The sequence below is a fragment of the Manis pentadactyla genome, chromosome 2 (assembly GCF_030020395.1).
Source record: "Manis pentadactyla isolate mManPen7 chromosome 2, mManPen7.hap1, whole genome shotgun sequence".
NCBI classification, from domain to species: domain Eukaryota; kingdom Metazoa; phylum Chordata; class Mammalia; order Pholidota; family Manidae; genus Manis; species Manis pentadactyla.
Window position 1 is genome coordinate 23,100,380 of NC_080020.1, and position 19,450 is coordinate 23,119,829.

General features: G+C 52.3%; 1 protein-coding gene across 1 annotated transcript; it reads right to left on the reverse strand.

Annotated features, from left to right (window-relative positions):
* Window positions 1-2,861: 2,861 nt before the first annotated feature.
* Window positions 2,862-19,450, reverse strand: CDX1 (caudal type homeobox 1). The gene is made up of 3 exons (XM_036881575.2): window positions 18,926-19,450; window positions 4,485-4,630; window positions 2,862-3,956 (listed from the first exon to the last, which is right to left on the reverse strand). The coding sequence occupies exons 1-3, from the start codon at window positions 19,368-19,370 to the stop codon at window positions 3,753-3,755; spliced, it is 795 nt and encodes a 264-aa protein (XP_036737470.1). The 5' UTR covers window positions 19,371-19,450; the 3' UTR covers window positions 2,862-3,752.

Sequence of the window (19,450 nt, forward strand, 5' to 3'; positions counted from 1 at the left end):
CCCAGCTTCATGATCACACAGCAGCCATGAGTTCAGCTACTGAACATGTTTGACAATTGCTGCCACCTTCCCCTACCCCATCCCAGCCAAGGCCCGGGTAAATAACCCCGAAGCAAGCTGGACCAGTTAACACTCAATCCGGCTCCCTTTCCACCTTCCCTCTGCTCTTTCTCTCTCTCCCTCTTTCTCCTGGTCTCACGTCAAACCAGAAATGAAAAGGAGATGTGTGCTGATTTAAGGAAAGTGTTAGATGAAAATGTACTTCCTTTTATTATATAGGGAGATATTTTTAAATGCATATAAATAAACATTTTTAATTTGCTTAAACCTTCAGACTTTATCACCAGAGAGCATGTGTTTTGCTACACAAGAGAGTGGCGACTGTGAAAAATGAGGATCCAGGCTGCTAGCCCATCTGGTACAATTCAGAGAAAGTGGCCCTGGAGCAGCCACGCTGGGACAGGATTGCTCTCCAAAGCCACCCCATCCTAGGCCTGCTGCTCCCAGACTCTGCACTCCACTGGCTAGGCCTCTTCCACCCAGAGCAGGCTGGTGTCCTTGGAGCCTCACCATCCTCCCAGCCCCTCACAACCCATTGTACATATACACACACACCCTGAGCTGCTGGAGACCTCTGTGAGAGCACTCCATGCCCAACCTGGAGCCGGAGTCCTTCCTTAGGGCTGAGCTGCGGGCCTCTCTGCCCAGACCATGCCAGTCTCCTGGCAATCAATACTGGACTGGTTCCTTCACAGACCAAGGTTCTCAACATGGTTCCAGGGCCCACAGGGGAAATTATATGCCAAACACAGTGTAGATGTGCAATGTTTCTCATTCTCTAGAGGCTGAGACCAGGCCATGGGTCTTTAGGTGACAAGCCAGGCCAGATTTGACTTGTGTCTGGACACCTGGTCTTCAGCACCAGCTCAGGGCCTGCCACCCAGCAGTGGTGAAGCATAAAATTGCTCTGTACAAAGCAGCAGCAGCTATTACTGATAGAAAGTTGGAATACCTCTTAGTGTTGGGGTGGCTGCAGAGTTTGACAGAATAGGAAGGAATACTTTTCCAAGCCATTAATATACCCCAGGCACTGGTGGAACTTTCTGGGTGACAGGGCTCTTACTACCTTGCAAGGCAGCCCATGGCACTGTTTGGAAGTTGTCTTAGATAAAATACTCCTTTTTCGTGGAGCTTAAACACCAACTGACAGGGGTGGGTCCCACCCTGGGTCCCACCCAGCCTCTTGACTTCCCATGTGGGCAGCAGCTGCCAGGCCTGGCTACTGACCTCCTGCCTGGCAGAGGTCTTTCTATAGCTGGGGTTAGGTTTGTCTTGCCTCACATCTTCCCAGCCACCATCTGTCCTTAGCACTGGGGGCGGAAGTAGTTAAAGCACCCGTCAGGCCTGCCAGGATCTCACCTTAGGAAGCAACAGCCCCGTGAGCAGGTGGCTGAAACACAGTACTTACTACTCTGTGCTAGGCCCTGTGCTAAACATGATCCTGAGATAGGTTAGAGCACTTTATTTCCATTTGACAAACGAGGAAGCTGAGACTCAGAGAAGGTAAGTAATTTGCCTGAAGTCTCACAGCTTGTCAATAGTCCCAGGCCATCTGACAATGAAACCTGCTCCTAAGCACTGAGTCACAGCCGACACAGGGCCTTCCAGCTTACAGCATCCCCACTCTCCAGGTTGTGTGGGGTTTAGTGGGGTGCTGGGAGGTGCTAGTAGGAGGCTCCTGGGGAGTGAAGCCTGGGAAATGCTGGGTCACAGAAAATTCCAGGGGGTTCTTTGCTGGAGTCTGTGCTGTGCTGTGCGCCCTGTGACTCTCTCAGAGGGCTGAGTCTGAAGGACTCCCCAAACTTGCTTGGCCAGAGCCATTTATTTTCGGTGAATGAGACCCCCAGTTCTACCCATGGAGAAATGAGGCCCAGAGAGGGGAGCAGTTACCCCAGGGTCTCCCAACAAATGCTGAAGATCAGAAAACTGGAATCTTTCACTGCCAATCTTCCACTGACTCTCCCTCTGCTCCTGGCACCCTGGCCCTTTCCCCTGGTACCACCTGGGTCCCACGCCTTAGATGTCCACCGTCCTCGGTGAAGCCACAGTGTCTCCCAGGCCACCAGTAAGAGGAGGGACAGAAGTGCGTGCTGCTCTTCAGGGGCTTGAATGGGGACCAGCTCCACCTTGTGTACTGTCACATGCCCCAGGAGCAAAGGGTGGGCAGGCAGGCTGCACACACTGTTTATGGCTGGGCCACCACCCAGAACAGTAGAAAGACAGGCAGCTGGCATTGGAGCCTTCAAGGGAATGAAAGTCCCAGGTAGCAGACCCCTGCCTACTTCTGGAATGGAGTTAAGAAACAGCAGTTTTTCTCAGGAGTTTTTAAGTTCTGTTCAAAAAAATTTTTTTTCCATTCCTTCCTTCTTGTCCTGACAGCACTGACTAGTCCTTTAGCACTCAGCTCAAATATCACCTCCTCCAGGAAGCCTTCTAGACCTTCCAGGATAAGCTGGGAGCCTGCTCTGGATTCCCTGGATGCTCAGCTCCCGAGGCCCAGACCATTGCTTGGACTGGGAACTTCTGTGGGGCAAGGACTGTGCCATGCCTTGCATGTGGGGGTGCCCAACAAATGTTATCTGTTGAAAGAAAAATCTGAGCTGAAAGCATGCAAAAAATTCAAAAGACTGATATGTTGAGTCTGATGATTCTGCTTACAAAATGGACTTAAAACTTTACCTAGTTTCATAGACTTATTCTTACAGTGTCCTGTTTTGATCTTAAAATTCTAATGCATTTTAAAGATGACCTTGCTGTTGGCCTACAGAGACTAGAAGCGTCTACTCAATGGCTAGGGAAGGGTGAGGATAATTTATACTTCTGTAACATTTTCCTTTAATGCTGTGCATAATGATTTTTATACATTTTTAAATAGAGAAAAAATTTATTCTTGAAACTGCATCCAAGGGTTTCCACTCTATAAACAATACTTGACCAGCCATGAGCTCTGCTTGGTCCACAGAAAGCCTATAAGGGGTTCCCTGGGGCCTGGGACAGCCTGGTGGGGTGGCAGAAACTTGGCAGGGTGGACTCCACCCCTCTGTGCCCCTCCAGGGGCCTCTCCCCATCTGGAGGCCCCACTGAGAACGCTTGTGAGGGTATGTGGCTCTGCAACCAGAAAGGGACGGGTATCAGAGCCTGTCACTCAGGCCCAGTCCTGTGAGCTCTGTGCTTTGCATCCAGCCTGGAGAGGGTTCAGGTCCTGTTAGGATGGGGGCAGGTAGAGGTGAGGCTGCAGGAGGAGGAGGCAGGTGTGAGCTCGCCACATTCCTCCCCCTTGGGGCATGGTCCCCAAGCATTCCATCCTCTCTAAGCTCCATCACCTTTCTCCACAGGCAGTCCTGTGCCTACAGCATCCCAGCAGCCTCCCACCCTTGAACCTGTGGAGGAGGAGGTGGTGCCTGGGGATTTATCTTGGCCCTCTCACCCAGCCCTCTGGAGATTGAGACCTCTAACCCTGAGCTCTCTTATTCCCCTGAGGCCTAGAACACAGGGGCTGGAGAAGGTCCTTCTTTAAAGGCTCACTGCACAGATGGGCCAAAGGATGCAGGGGCCGGGTGGCTTTGTCCAAGGTTACCCAGAAGGTCAGTGGCAGAGCTGAGACTTAGATGAGGCTTCCTGGGCCCCAGTGGGAACCACATATCCAGCATCCGAGGCCTCCAGCCCCGCAGCTCACAAGGCTGGGCAGGCAGCTATGGCAGGTACTCCTCCTTGACAGGCATTGGGGACGCGGCACCCAGGAGGCTGGCAGAGCTGGGGCACAGGCCCCCAAGGGGCAGCCCCGCTGGGGCAGGCGTGACTTGATGGGCTGGTGGCAGTGGCTGTGGTGGCTGCTGCTGCTTCTTCTTATTCACTTTGCGCTCCTTTGCCCGCCGATTTTGGAACCAGATCTTCACCTGTGGTGTTGGATAACAGAGACGGGGGAGGTGATGGAGAGACAGGGAGGACAGTCAAGCTCTTAGTTCTTGGTGTGGCGTCTGGGCCTGCCTCCCACTCTACCCACCCAGAGTACTAGGGGCCCTGAGCACATTCCCCCTCTGGGACGCACTTGCCTACTCCTCTCTGACCTTCCTCCTCTCCATCTCCCAAGGCCATGCTCCAGCACCACGCTCTGGAAGCCCTCCAGAGCTCCGTGCGGCTCCTCCTCCTCTGGATTCAAGCAGCGCAGATCGCGGCCTGCTGTAGCAGCTAACTGGGTCCCCCATCCCCTTACTAGGGGCCAGGGATATTGGGTTTTGTGGTGGTGGGGGTCACGATTTGGCAGCAGCTCAGTCTCTGCCGGGCTGTGTGACCATGGCCAGGAGACTCAACCTCTGTTTTCCTCCCTTGACTGAGCTCTGTAACCTGCCTGGCAGCCAGACTCCCAGTACTGCTCCCATAGCTGAGGTGGGTGGGATCAGGGGGTACCCGGAGGACCCACCCACCTGCCGTTCTGTGAGCCCCAGGTTGGCAGCCAGCTCTGATTTCCGCCGGATGGTGATGTAACGGCTATAGTGGAACTCCTTTTCCAGCTCCAGGCGCTGGTGGTCAGTGTAGACCACACGGTACTTGTCCTTGGTCCGGGTCTTGCCTGAGAAGCAGAGGGCACAGGAGGGGAGGTGAGTTGGGAGGGGGAGCCTACAAAAGGTGGAGGCTAGGCCCCCAGGGGGAAGAGCACTCCAGGAGCCCTGAAGCAGGACCCTGAGGTGGGAGGGACACACAGCCAAGTCCTGGGGGTGATGATCCTTCCCCGAGGCTCAGCCTTGGAGACTCCCAACCTAAGAGGCGAGCGCTGCTCTCGTGCCCATGTGGGGAGCCACTGAGGCTCAGAGAGGGAAGCAACTTGCTCAGGGCTACACAACAAGCTGCTGGTGGAGTTGGAGTTTCAGTCCAGGTCCCTGACCAAGAGTCCTGCTCTGATCACCAGCTCCACCAGCTTTAAGCCAGCAGTTTGCAGATGTGGCTGCACACAGACACTTGGGAGGACTTGTGGAAAACACAGCTTCCGGGACACCCCTGACAGTGTGAATCAGAAAGCCTGGGCATGCAATCTGCATTTTGAACAAGCTCCCCAGGTGGTTCTGATCCAGGGTCCTCAGACCACAGGTATGAACGACTGGAGACATGGGGGACACCTGGCAGACGAGAGCAGATTGAGACTCACGGGCTGCCGGCTGCTCTTTTCTCCTGCGCTTGAGAGCACAGGGAAGAGCCACCACAGGCAGAGGGGGAAGCTTGCTGACCTGTCCTGGGGTGTATGTCCCCGAGATCCTGCTGAATGCCTGTCAGCTGCTGGCCCCAAAACCAAACAGAAAGGACTGAGACCACCAGCAGCCCTGAGGACCTGTCAGAACCTCGAAAGGCCCAGGTCACCAGGCCCTGAGGTGGGGCTGCCCCTGGGGCTGCGGGCTGGTGTGCCTGGTCTGCTCTCGCACCAGTGCCTGCCTGGGCTCAGCCTGCGGATATCTCCTGAGCTCCTGCTGTGGGCCAAGCACTGGAGAACACCAGTAAACTGGAGGCATTCCTGCCTCAGTGAAGCTTAGGTTTTCATAGGAGACAGAACCAAAAAATTCAGTATGTTAATAAGTTAGGCAGGGACTAAAAGAAGGCAGAGGAGGAGGACCGAGAATTTAGGGAAGAGAGAGTTTGTGATTTTAAATAGAGTGGCCATGAAGGCCTCATTGAGAAGGGAAATTAAAGCAAAGATCTAAAGTAGGTGAGGGAAGCAGTCATGCAGGTATCTGGGGAAGAGGGCTCCAGGTGGCGGGAACACAAGTGCACAGGCCCTGAGCTGGGAGCATGCCTGACATCTGACATGTATGAGCAACAGTGAGAAGGCTGATGCAGCTGGGGTGCAGTGAGCAAGTGCGAGGGACGGGGCGCACAGGGCCTTGTAGGCCATGGAAGGACTCTGGGTTTCACTTTGTCTGGGATGGGGGCCATTGCAAGGCTCTGAGCACAGGAGACGTGAAGTCTCATGTAGGTTTTAGTATGATTCCCACTGCTGCACAGAGAACAGACTGGCAAGAGAAAGGGAAGCACAGAGGCCTGCAATAGCCTCGGAGAGAGAGGCAGTGGCTTGTCTTCTATGCAGGGACTGGATTTGAGGACTGATGGGGATTAAGGTCAGCGCTTTCTTTGGGGCTGGTATCAGAGGTCTGTTTGAAGACAATATTAAGAATCATGCTTGACCTGGATTGGGGGCCTAACTAAACACCGTTTCCCTTGTAAAAGTTGAGCATGTGGCTATAAACAGGAAACACACCCAAGCACATTCAGACCCATATATGCATCCCACCAGGGCGTGGTGGTTCTCTAAATAACCATCAGCCGCCTCCCACTGCACCCAAATGCCACACGATAGTCGGGCCTTCACTTCCCTGGGTCCTGGCTCTGGCTTTGCCTGTGCCTCAGCGCCACAGTGCTAAGTTCCACCTCCAACCCCAGCACCAAGCCCACGCAACTTGGCAGGACAGCCACTGGGCTCCTCAGGAGCCAAATGGTTTTGTGGAGAACGGAGGCAGCAGATGTTCTGGGCTCTTTTCCGTGGGTTTCCTGCCAGAGCGGCAGAACTGCACTGGACGCTTCCTATCCACTGACCTCAGCCCACTGCCGATGCAGCACGGGACAGCCTCAGCCCTCTGCCAGGCCTGGCCCAGGACGGGGACAAGGGTGTGGCTGCTAAGGCCTTGCCTCCAGATGGGGTCCCTCCTTGGCCTAGAAGATTCAGTGCGGCTCGAAAGCAGTTCTGCCTCATGCCACCATCACCAGAGCCCAGCAGAACTCTGAACCCACAGCCCCCCACTGGATTCATAGGGCTAAAGCCAGAGGGGTCATGAGAGTTAGTCTCTTCCCATTTTATAGATGAAGAGGCTGAGGTTCAGGACGGTCATAAAGCTGCTGGAGACCCAAGTAAGAGAGGCCTTGTGAGTCTCTGGGTCACTGGAGCTCAGGCAAACACAGCCTTGCCCAAGGCCCTGTCACCTGGTCTAGAGCACTCCATCCCCGCTCTCATGCACAAGTCCTCACCCCCTCAGGCCGAGGGTCCACAGAGCCAAAGGGGCCCTGTAAGCCCTGGCACCAGGAACCCCAAGAGCAGGCCCACCTACTCGTATTTCTGGGAAAGGCAGGCCCCTGAGAACTCTGGTCTGGGTCTGGATGGTCTGAAGGCCAGGGGTCCTTGAAAATACCCAGGAGCCTCAGCCTGAGGCAGGGAGATGAGGCTCTTGGCCCATTCAGACCTCAGCCTGAGAGCTGAGAGCCTACAAGCAACAATAATGAAGACACCTTTCTTTCAGGTACCCAGCTGTCACTCCCATCCTTTCTGACGAGCAAGCAGGGATCCATCACTCCCATTCCATAGAGTGGAGAAGATCAAGACTCAGAAGGGGCCCTTGCTCAGGGCCATCCTGCCTAGTAGTGGTATGAACGCAGGCTCAGGTCCTGACCTGGCTCTTACCAGCAGTGGGGACGGGGCATCAATGGAGGTAAGGCTCTTGCCGTGTAATAATTCTTCCTCTTTGCACTAGCATGGCTGCCAGTGAAGACCCAGCCTACAGGCCCTGTCACCCCCTCTCTGGGCCCAGAGGAGAAACTGATGGGCTCAGGAAACCATTGGCCAGCATCTATCTGCTGGAGCTGCTCAAAGCACACAATTTTATTCCTAAAAAAATGTCTCTGCTAAAGAACAAAATGTTTGATATCACACTGTGTGGTCCAGAACCTAGGGGATCCCATATGTTGTCCAGGGAGTGATGACTAGAACAACCTCCTTGGAGCCTAACTTGTTGATATCTAGCTTCATTTAACATGACATACCCATCAATCCCACTTCCAGGGATTGATTCCACAAATAAATGCCCCAAACTGTAGCTGATCTGAATAGCACAAGATGAAAAGCCATGTACATTTCTACAAGAAGAGAACTGGTTAAATAAAAATTGGTACATCCACAGAAAGGATCATTATGCAGTCTTTAAAAAGAAATTATAAAGCTCCATACATATCAGTTGGAGCAATTTCTAAGATATGTTGTTAACAAAAGCAAAAGCAAGATGTGGAATGTTGGAAATAGTATATTTCTGTCTTTGAATAAAAATGGAGGGATACATACACACTCACACACACACATCTGTGTACCCTCAGAATTTTTTCTGAAAATATATACAAGCCAATAACAGAGGCTGCCTATGGATAGGGAACTGGAGGCTGCGAGGCCACAGGTAGGAAGGAGTCTTTGGGATATTTAAATTTTTACTAGGTGGAAACGTGAACTTGTATTTTTCATGACAGGAACCCTAGGCTCCAGTCTCTGCTCTGGAACAGACCTCCTGACTGCCCCAAGCCAAGGTTCCTTCCCCCTCCTGTGAGCACCTGTGCCACCCTGGGAGCCCAGGGGGAGGGGGCAGGGAGATGCGTGAGAGCAGCGGGGCAGAGGGAGGACCCCGGATGAATGATTTACAGGCCCCTGGGATGCTGGGGCAAAGGGGGAAGTCAGGGCTCCTGTAACAGGTGTCGGATGGGGCCAAGCCACTCCCAGCCACCTAATGAATAACGCTTTGGGCCAGATGCCAGCACCAGTAGATAGGAAGGAGGGAGTGGGAGGGAGTCCCCCAGCTTCTCAGGGATGAGCACAGTGGGCAAGAGCCTTGGATAACTCACCTGAAAGAGTTGCTTTCTCTCTGCTCAGACATGGGACACAAGGAAAGGCCCATTCACATGCAACAGGCTGTCATGGTGGTAGTAAATTCTCCACCCACTAAAGAATGCACAGTGGAGGCTCTGGGAAGCTACAGACTAATGGTTCCAAATGCCTAACCATCAGCCTCAGAAATGCCTGGGGCGCATAGATTCTAGCTCAGAAATTCAGATTCAGTGGGGCTAAAATGGGCTCAGGGGTTTAATACTTGAATAGCTCTCAGGTGACCCAGACATGTGGTTGTTGTTTGGGCAAGCAGACCTCTAGGACTGTGCGTACAGCTTTTCACTAGCTGGGTGATCTAGGACAATCACTTCACCTCTCTGAGCCTCATTTTCTGTATCTGTAAAGTGGGGATAGAATAATTGTTATTTTAATAATGGCCATGTGTCAGGCATTTTGTATACATCTCTCAACAACCTATGAAGTTGTACAACTGTTATCCCTACTTTATAGATGAAAACTGAGGCTCAAAGAGACCCACATCGGGCAGGTAGGATTTAAACCCAGGTCTGTCCAGCCTAAGAAGCAGCACTAACACACTATAAGGTTTCCACAGTCATCTTCAATCCTCAGGTGTACAGGGGATCACTTGAGATGGATGGATGCATAGTACTTGGCACTTAGTAGGTGCACATGGGTTCATTTCCAGTAGTAGTAGGAGAGCCGTATGGCAGGAACTCTGGGAAATGGATCTGGGCAATGATAGTGTGTTGAACGAGACTTTATTTATAAGGTCCCTTCCAACTTGGCAACATGAAGCTCCCAATGTTTGTTGATTATCTAATTGTGTTTGTTATTATTGCTGAAGGAATTCTAAGATTGAATTCCCTGTCTGAGAGTCTAGATACTGGGCCTGCCCATTTGGAGGATAGGGGGCAGGGGCCCTGGCAGCCTGCACTGGGGCCTCCCCATCCAGCCTGGGCCCTACAAGGACAGAGTTCAGCGTCTGCCCCCAGAGCAGAGTGGATGGCTCCAGGAAAATCAAATGGCCTCTGGGTCAGCACTTCCTTTGCCCTTTTCCTGCTGGGTTTGTGGCCCTCAGGGATGATACTGCCATCTCCAGTCCTCAGGTCCTGGAACACAAATCCAGCCCCAAACCCTCTATGAGCCCTCCTTGTGTGGTCCAGCCCCAATTGGCTGTACATCAAAATTCCCCCAAAACACATACACATACACACATGTATGTACACATGCATGCATGGAAGCTTGTTAGATACATATTCCAAACTTCACCCCAGATCTACCGCATCCTGGTCTCCCTGTCCTCTTTTAACAAGCCCACAGGGGGATTCTGAACCACTAGCTGGAGTCAGTAGGTCCTGGTCCCAGTTCTGTGCTGTGTGGCCTTGACTAAGTCCCTTCTCTTCTCTGGGTCTCTGTCTGCTGTGCATCAGAAAAGGGCTGGGGTGTTAGCTCTGAGGGCCCTGTTGATTCCGAGGTTCTGTGCAGCTCTGAGACCTTCCTTACTGGCCTGGGCCCAGATCTGACCAACCTTAGCTGGAGGACTTGACACATGACTGAACTTCTTGGATGTGAGAACAGTTTGAAAAGGGCAAAGAGCTATGGAGATGCCAAGGAGAAAACAGGCTATTTGCAGAAGCAGATATTGGATCCCTCGGGAGAGGGAAGGATGCCGTGTGATGAGGAGCTGCGGGGAAAAGAACACACCAGCCCAGGGGTGGGGGGATATGGCCCGGCTACCAGCTGGACGTATGACTCTCAGTTGGGGCCTGTTTCCACATCTGAACCACCAGGCGTGGGGCCTTAGCTGCAGCAGCCCTAAGCTGTCCAGTTCCATGATGGACGGTGTCCTTTCTAAGCCATGAGGCTTTCTGTTGGCCTGCCCACAACTGGGTCCTTGTTTCAGCAGATTTGCCTGTCCCAGGCTGCTCTGCCATGGTCCCTCATTCAGGCCCGGCAGCAGGGATGAGGCTGGCATGGGAGTGAGGGGAGGGTGGCCTGGCCAACCGCAAACCGGAGCCCAGCAGTTTCAGGCAAGCTTCCCTTCCAGACTGAGCCTCATTTTCTATATCTATTAAGTGGGGATAGAGTAATTATAATTCTAATAATGGCCATGTGTCAGGCACTTTGTATACATCTCCCAACAACCTATGAAGCTCCTCGCCACAGTGCTCTCCGCACACACCTCCTCCTCCCAGGCCGCCTCTGCATCACCCTCTGCCCTACCTTCTTCATGGAGATTTGCAGTCTGACTAGGATATGGGAGGCAGAGAAGCCGGCAGGCACTTCAGTCTGATGACCCAATAGCTCTAACTCAGCCCGGTCATGTGCCAGTGGTGGGAACACAGGCAAGCCACTGAACCTCTCTGAGTCCCCATTTATTCATCTGTAAAAAGATGACATGAATTCCTCTTTTACACATGGTAATTGTGGAGATTAGATGTGCTCATCTATTTAACAAGGTGTTAATAAAAGCTAGCTGTAACAACACCGCCCTAGACGACAACGAAGATGAAGATGGCTGCAGAGGCAGTATTCTCAATGGAGAATAAGGAGCCCTTCTGGAATGAATTACCATTCTAGGAACTCTGGAGAGGGATTTTCCAATGCTGCGCCAGGCGACAGCTCTCAGCCATTTAAATTACATTTAAATTAATTAAATAGAATTAAACATTCAGGTCTTTAGTCACTAGCCTTATCTCAAGTGCTTGATAGACACATGCAGGTAGTGGCTAGCATACTGGACAGCACAGATAATAGAGCATTTCCACCCTCACAGGAAGTTCTATTGCACAGCCCTGATAGACCGAACTCCTGCCAAGATGCCCACACCTGTATGGCATACCCCACCAGGCTGTGCCTGTATTATCTGCAAAGCAGCCTGGTCTTGTGTCTACCACCCATTTATATTCCTCCTACATTTTTCCATAGGGATACCAAAACTAAGGGGTGCTGTTGGCCCAGAACCACCATTCTAAGATCCATACAGCAGCTGTGTTCCTTCAGGTTGTCTTCTCCTAGCCTGAACAGCCTGAGGTCTTTCTGAGCTGTTTTCTGGTGAAGTTTGCAGGCCTTTGCCCTACCCTGGCCGTCCTCCTCTGTCTGGAAGTGGGGTCCCTGCCTAATGTCTGCAGGCATGGGTCCTGGAGTGCTGCATTCTGGGTGGAGTTGCAGGGAGGGGCTCTGGACTCTAGCCCTTTTCTAGCTCACTGTGTGACCTTGGCAGGTGCCCCCACCTCAGTGCCTGGCTCCTTGTATGCTATGTTGCTCACCCAGTCCTATAACAGCGTCTGACATACAGTGAGTACTTGGTGAATCCTTGTTGAACACGTAACAGAAACTACTGCTTCTTGGTCTTCCTCATCTCAGTAAATGGCCCCCATCCCCCAGCCACTCTGGCCAAAAGCCTAGGTGGCACTTCCCTATACCTCACATCCAATCTGTCGGCTGGGCAGCTCAGCCTCCAAAGGACATCCTTCTGTCCAGCTTCACTGCTGTTTCAGCCTTAGTCAAAGCCACTAATCTTAATGGAGAAACATGCAGTTCTGGGGTCAGAAATACCTGCATTTGAAAAAAATGTTAAGTGCATGCTGAGCAGTCAGTAGATGCTAGTTCATATTATTACTACAGTAGATGCTCAGTACTTCCCTGTTAAATAGTTCGTTTCCCTCTTTCATGGGGTGGTGGTGGTGGTGCACATTAAGAACAAGCAGTCACATAACTGTGTTCATGTTACTCCTCCCAATTTTACATGTCTGATGTGGGGGAAAAGGCATGGGTTTTAAGTCTGAGACCCAGCTTTGCAATTTATCTTTGTGATCTAGGCAGCTACTTAACCTCTCTGAAAACTAGTTCTTTTCATCTGTAAAATGGACAACAACTAAAACCATAGGATTATTATGAATGTGAAATTAGAAAATGTGTAAACCATCTAGCATGGTACCAGTATATAATGAGTACTCAGTAAATTTTAATTCCCTAATATCTCTTACTCCTCCCTTTTGAGGCTTATCATTGGAATAAAATTATTTACACACACACACACACACACACACACACACAAAAGAACAAGCAGTCACACAAATGAAATAATTATAAACTATGATTAGGGTGAAGGAAAGCAAGCCAAAAGCTGAGAGTTAGGTTAAGTGGTGGGGTAGGTGGAGGGTAGCTACTTCATTTAGCTTAGGGGAGGTCTCCTGGAGGAGGTGACATTTAAGTGAAGACCTGAAGGCTGAGAAAGAGGAATGATGGAGAAGTCACCAATGGGGCAGAATATTCCAGAAAGAACAGCATGTGCAAAGGTCCTAAGGCAGAGAGTGACAGAGTAAGGGGCAGACAATGCCAGTTCTCTAAGGAGACCCCTCTGCCCTTTTCTGGCCAGAATCCCTAGCACCTAGAAAAATGTTGGGCATAGAAGACACACACAGAGAATATCACTGCCTGCCTGAATGAATGAATGTGAGGCACATGACAAGGCTGGGAAGGCTAGCAGAGCTCAGCTCTTGGGTGAGGAGTTTGCATTTGATTTCAAGAGCAATTGGAAGTCACTGGAGGGCGTTAGCCTGGAGTGGCTTTCACTACCACCTGCTCCCTTTCTCTGTTGATGCAGAAGGATCTATGTGCCCTCTCCCAGTTTGAGGGGTGCGTGTGGCCTGGTGAGGGTTTAGCATGTAAACATGATGATGGACCTGACTCCAGACACAAATGTTGTTTCTGAATTCCAGCAGCAACAGGACAGAAATCTGAGGGGCCAGCCCATTAAGATAACTTTCTACTGACAAACCAGCCCCTGCTGCTCACAAAGGCATTATGGACCTTCAGAATGATTTTTCAAGCTCTCAGCAGTGATATCTGCCAAAGCGGGAGAAAAAAACACCCAACCAAAAAAGGCCTTGTGCCACCTTCTAACTGGGTCATCCCCCTTCCCAGCTACATCTGAGAGATTAGGTGTCAAACGTAGCTTCTGCCTTGAGAACCAGATTTAAACAGCCTGGCCCCTGCTGTGCCAACCCTCCCCCTCCAGCCTCTTAGTGCTCTTCCCTGACTGACCTCCTTTGCCCCACCTAGGCTGGGATGCACATGGGGAGAGGGGCTGGGCTGAACTGAGCATGTTGCTGCATTTGACCGGCACTCCTCAGGCTACAGAGCCTGGGTGTCCTGGAGCCCGTGCTGCTGTGCCCTAGCCATGTGAGCTTGGGCAGCCACCTTTCCCTCTCTAAGCCTCATCGACTTTACCTGTAAAATGAGGCTAACAATAGATCCTCACACCTCTTAGGGTTGTTATGAAGCTTAGTGAGAACACCCACGCAAAGTTCTTGGCACAGTGCCTGGCACACAGTTAGGACTCAGCCTGTGCCAGTTATCTGCCTTACTGTGAGCACCTACTATGGGCAAGGCCTTGTGACAAGGATGGAACTGATTAGTAGGAGTGGTCCTCGAGGGGATCACAGGTGGTAGATAAATAAGACAGTCAGTGCAAGTGCTGTTAAAACAAGGGCCAGACGCACTGCTTGGGGAGAGGGAGCCAACAGGGAGGGCTTTCTGGAGAAGGTGGCCTTGGAGAAGGAGGAGCATTTGAATTGGTGAAGAGTAGTAGGGAAGGAGGGGCAGTTCAGACTGGGGACCCAGACTGAAGAGGCAGGGTGTGTGAGGTGTGCGCTCTTGGGCACCTGCCAGGGAGCGGCAGAGATGACCGTAGGCACCAATGCATTGAGCACCTTCTGTGTGCCAAGCACAGTAGGTGCGCTTTACAGGCACCATCGCTTTAAGGTGCGATCCTCTCATTATCTTAATGCTACTTTGGAAGAGACTTATGCTCAGTGAAATGATCGAAGTTAACTTGCCTGAGGTTACACAGCTTCTATAAGAAATGCAATACCAGGCCTGAGGCTCCCACACCTGGCTCTCAACTGTCTCCACTAAGCATCTCTGTTTTTAGGCAAACTAGCAGGAGAGTGGCTTCAACAAAGGGTTGGAGCCAGGTCTCAAGAGGGCTCTAATGCCACAGAAATGGGCCTGGATTTTAGAACACTGAAATGGCATAAAGTGAAATGGCAATTCCATGGCAGTGGGAGCCGTGGAATGCTCTTGAGCAGGGGATGTGCCTTGAAAAGGTTTGGAAGACAGGTGGGGCATAAGAGAGAGACTGAAGGTGAGGGACCGGGTTGGTGGCTGTGGCAACAGGTCCAAGGGAGAGGGTCTGGAACGTGGTGGGGAGAAGGGGGTTCATCCCCTTCAAGGGCCTCATTTTCTCCAACTGAAAACTTGAAGGGCTTGGAACAAGATTCAAATCCTGCTGCAACAGTCTCATTCACTGAGCAAACATCTCCCTAGTTGTGTGGGGAATTCAGCCACCCCAATGGGCTGTTCACCTTGAAGTACTGTTTATTCACAAGGAATGGAGGCTGAACTTTTGAGAAAGAGAAGATTTATAACCCTCTTTATGAAAATGCTGATATTAATAGATGCAAAGTGAGAAGACAAAAATACAGTATCTCTTGCTGTGATTTCCTAGCTTGGCCTCAGTCAAGAGACAGTGATCACTCAGAACTGGTTAATATTTTGATTATGGAATGAAGGCCAACAGCCTCTCCCTCACCTTGCACATTTTCTCTGCCTGCTCCTTAGATTCAAGATGGGGTCTTAGTCCCAGCCTCACCCCCAGGCGAGGCTGGCACACTGTCCCAGTGGGGAGAGGGAAGCAGCCAGCCTTCTACCTTTGGCATGAGCTGATCAGCTGGACAGTTGTGGAGCCATCTCCAGAGTTGAGACCTCAGAAACCTGGGTCAAAGCTGAGATCTCATCTCTTCCCACTTCTCCCGGAGTTTGGCTTACTGTTCCTCACTTGTCCTATTCATTCATTCAGCAAAATGTATACTAAAGATCATGCTTACAAAGTTGGAATGTAGAGATGGGTCAAAGAGACGTGGCTCTGGATCTCACGGGTGTTTGTCTAGGTGGGTGGGTGGCAGAACAGACAACACACAAATAAGTAAATGAGTAAACTGAAATCAGGGTTAGTGCTTTGAAGGAAACATGGCAAAGATTTTTTTTTTTTTTGGTTTAGAACAAAAGAAATGTATTCTCTCACAATTCTAGAGGCCAGAAACCTTAAATCAAGGTGCCAGTAAGGCAACAAGAGGTTTACATTCGCTCAGGAGCTGTGCATTTCACATCACTTCCTCTGTGTTTCTGGAAACATGGCGAAGATTTTTGACGGGTAGAGGGGCAGCCTTCCTTGGGAAGTCATGGAGGACCTCTCTAAGGAGAACCCCCACTAAGCCAAGACCCAAAGGGTGAGGAGGTAGGCCTGCAAAGAGGGAGAAGGAGGAGCATATATCTAAGACCTACACTAGGATATGGCACATCTAAGAAACTCAGAGGTCGGTGTGGCTAGAGCTCAGTGGCCTGGGGTAAGGTCAGGGAGGTGTGCAGGGACCAGCCTGGGGCTCTATCATCTTGTAGACTTCAGGAAGGAATGTAGATTTTGCCTAACATGGTGAGAAACCATTGGAAAATTGTGACTTATCCAACAACCAGCCCAGCACAACCTCCACTTGTGTGAAACTAGAATATTCCTTATGGTCTCTGGGCTTTACTTCTCCATCTGTATGTTTGGTTCTTAACAGTCCAGTTCAGATACCCTAGAATGCTAAAAACTCAGAAGAGGGTCAGAAGGGGCTGGCCAAGAAGGGTACCCTAAGACCTGATGGCCAACCACATATGCTGGGGTGGGGACAGAGGGTTGGCATGCACTGACCTTCCCTCTGCCATCCCAGAGAATAGATTCACACAAGGAATATGCCTGCAGACCCTGTATCTTCACTAACCAGAAGGTGAAATGGAAGCCAAAGAGGGAGGTACATGGCCTTTCTCTCAGGGAGGGTCTCTAACCCCACTCTAATTCTTCTCCCATCTCAGGTGCACTGGTCAGAGTCAGATGCCCCCTGGGCAGAGAGGCAGCAGCTTCTAGCTTACAGAAGGCCAAGGCTCTTGCATCCTTGGTAGAATGGGCCTAACCTAGCTTCTGGGGAACCACTTTCCTTGGGAGCCGCCAAACCTCCTTTGGCCCTTCCTTCTACTTTCTGGGAGTAAAGGGGGAGAAGTCTTTTGCCTTTGGGCAGAGTTACTCCTAGGCACCTATCTGCCTGGGGACAATAGTTTCCAAATGACTTTGAATACCCGAGGCTGACCTGGGTCCATAGCTCCCGTGCCCAGAGAAAATAGGTGATTTGCCTGACATTACAGCTTGGAAGCTCCTCCAGGCCTCCTGCCAGTCCTCTGACCCCCACTAGCCTACTCTCTCTCCCCATCACATGGTGATGGCCTTTCTCCAAGTACCCAAGTGGGGAACCTCCCCCTCCATCTCAAACTCCCCATCTATCTCCAAATCACATGATCAGCACGAAGCAACAACTGGAATAGAGAAGCAGGAAAATACTCTTCCTTCTCCAAGGAACAGACACAGAACAGCAGGCCTCTGAGGGCCAGGTGCCTCCTCTCAGATAATTGGATGTAGGATCTCAGCCAGGGTTTATGGATAAAGTTTCTGGGAGCTTTAAGAACCCCCGAAACTGTTTGCCAATTCAGGCAACATTTTTTTTCTAGGGAGAAGATTTGTACTTTCCACCAGATTCTTCAAAGGGGTCTTTTTGTAACTCCAACAAAGGTAAAAAAGCCTTCCCTCTCATGTCACAGATGGTAAAACTGAGACCCAAAAAAGATGACTGACTCAAGATTGTTTAGAGGATTAGAGCACAAGTTTGGTAGCCAGTCTGTAAGGGTTCAAGTCCCTCACCATGTACTTGGTTATATACGCTTATGTTAAGCATTTAACCAGTCTATGCCAGAGTGTCTTCATCTTAAAAATAGGGGTGATAATAGTACCTAGGATAATATTGTAAGAATTAAATGAATTAATATATGTAAGACCTTAAGTCAGTGCCTGGTCCACTAGTAAGTGTTCCATAAAATTAGCTGATACCGTTTAGCGAAGGTCACAGAAGCAAGTGGCAGAGCTGGGGTGTGCACAGCAGTCCTCTGAGGCCTCTGGAGGCAGAGTGGAGGTTCTGTGTCCCTGGGAGTGCCAAGAAGGTGGGCTGATTATAGCCAGACCTGTAGCTACTGGTCAGTCCTTCCCCAGTGTCTGCCCCTGGAGCAAGCTGGGTGAGTGTGGGGACATGGGGGTGAATTGAGAGAGAAGGTAGGGGAAGTCCCAGGCTCCTGCCCAACTGGAGGAAGAGGAGGAGGGGCTGGGCATCAAAGGGTGGGCAGGCCAACTTCCCGCCCCCAAGGCCAGGTGGCCTTTGTCAGGGCTGGCCTGACACAGTCGGGACAATGGGGTGTCGTGTTCACTTTCAGGCCAACAGGAGTCACTGCTGAGCCAGGGAACAGCCTGTTACATGACAAAGGGGGGACCTATGAAGGAGGTCAGGCCGCCCCTCATTAAAGCTGGGCCTTTGTCCTGCCCCCTCCCCTGCCTTTGAAGAGGGTGGATCAGAGAGGCCTGCCTGGGGGCAGGAGGTTCTCAGGCTCAGGAGCCAAACAGTAGCCACCTTCCCAACTGCTCGTGCTTTCTCCTCCCCTGGGGTCAAGAGTTCAGGGAGGGCCCTGGGATGGTAAGGTAGGGACGTCCCCACCTCAGTCTAACCAAAGAGGGCCCTCTTTTAGTCCAAAGGATATGACCCACCAGTCTCTTCACTGTACGGATGGGGGTGGTGTGCGTGTGTGTTGAGGGGAGGGGCTGGGGGGAGGCTCCTGAGACCTGGAGAAGAAAGTGAGCTGCCCACTGTTCACACAGTCAGCACCCTCCTTTCTGGCGGGTTTGCAGCTTCTGCTTGGGGCTGGGATGGGGTGGAAGAAACCGGATGGCGACGGGCGTCAGGGCTGGGAAAAGAGCCCTGGGATGAAGTTGGGGGACCTGTGTTCTAGTTCTGGCTTTGCCCTGCAACCGCAACTAGGGTTTCTTCACTCCGTGGGCTCTCGGTTTCCCCATCCTCACAGAAAGGCAGGCTGTCTTTTTGAGGCTGCCGGCAGGCTGGGATTCAAAAGGCGGAAGCCGAGAGAACAGCCCTCCAGGCGAGAGTGGTCAGGGAAGCCACACTTGGGCAACCCAAACAGGGCCAGGGGCAGAGGTCACACTCGGGGCGGCTGGGGCCTCGCCCTAGCACCTGCCGGTGCCCGGGGGTCCGGCCCAGGGGCGAGGGGGGGAGGGGGCCTTACCGCTGCCACCGGCGCCTCCGGCCACCACGCTGCGCCGCATCCACTCGTAGGGCGTCCGCCTTTGCGCTCCGGGTGAGGACGGCGCGCTCGGGCCCCCAAGGGGCTGCCCCAGGAGACCCGAACCGGGCCCAGGGGGCGCGGGCACCGGGCTAAAGTCCGGAGAGAGTCCGAACGCCAGCGGGGCTGGGCTGGAGGCGGGGGCCGAGGGGCCCGGGCCGTAGGCGGCGGCCCAGTCGTCCCTGGGCGCAGAGAAGGGTCCGCTCCAGGCCGCAGGGGGCGCGGGGGCCGGCTCCACCTGCGGGCAGCCGGTGAGGTCGGGGTACTGCGGGGGCCCTGGGGTCGGGGTCGGGGGGCCGTAGGCCTGCGGGGCCAGGCCGAGACCCGGCGGCCTGGCGGGGCCGGCGTACACGGGAGAGCCCTTCTCCAGCACATAGCCCACGTACATGGTGGCCGCGGGCCCCCCCGCGCATACTGGGCCCTGGAGCTGCCGCTGCCGGCCGCCCCGACGAGCGCGGCTCACCTGAA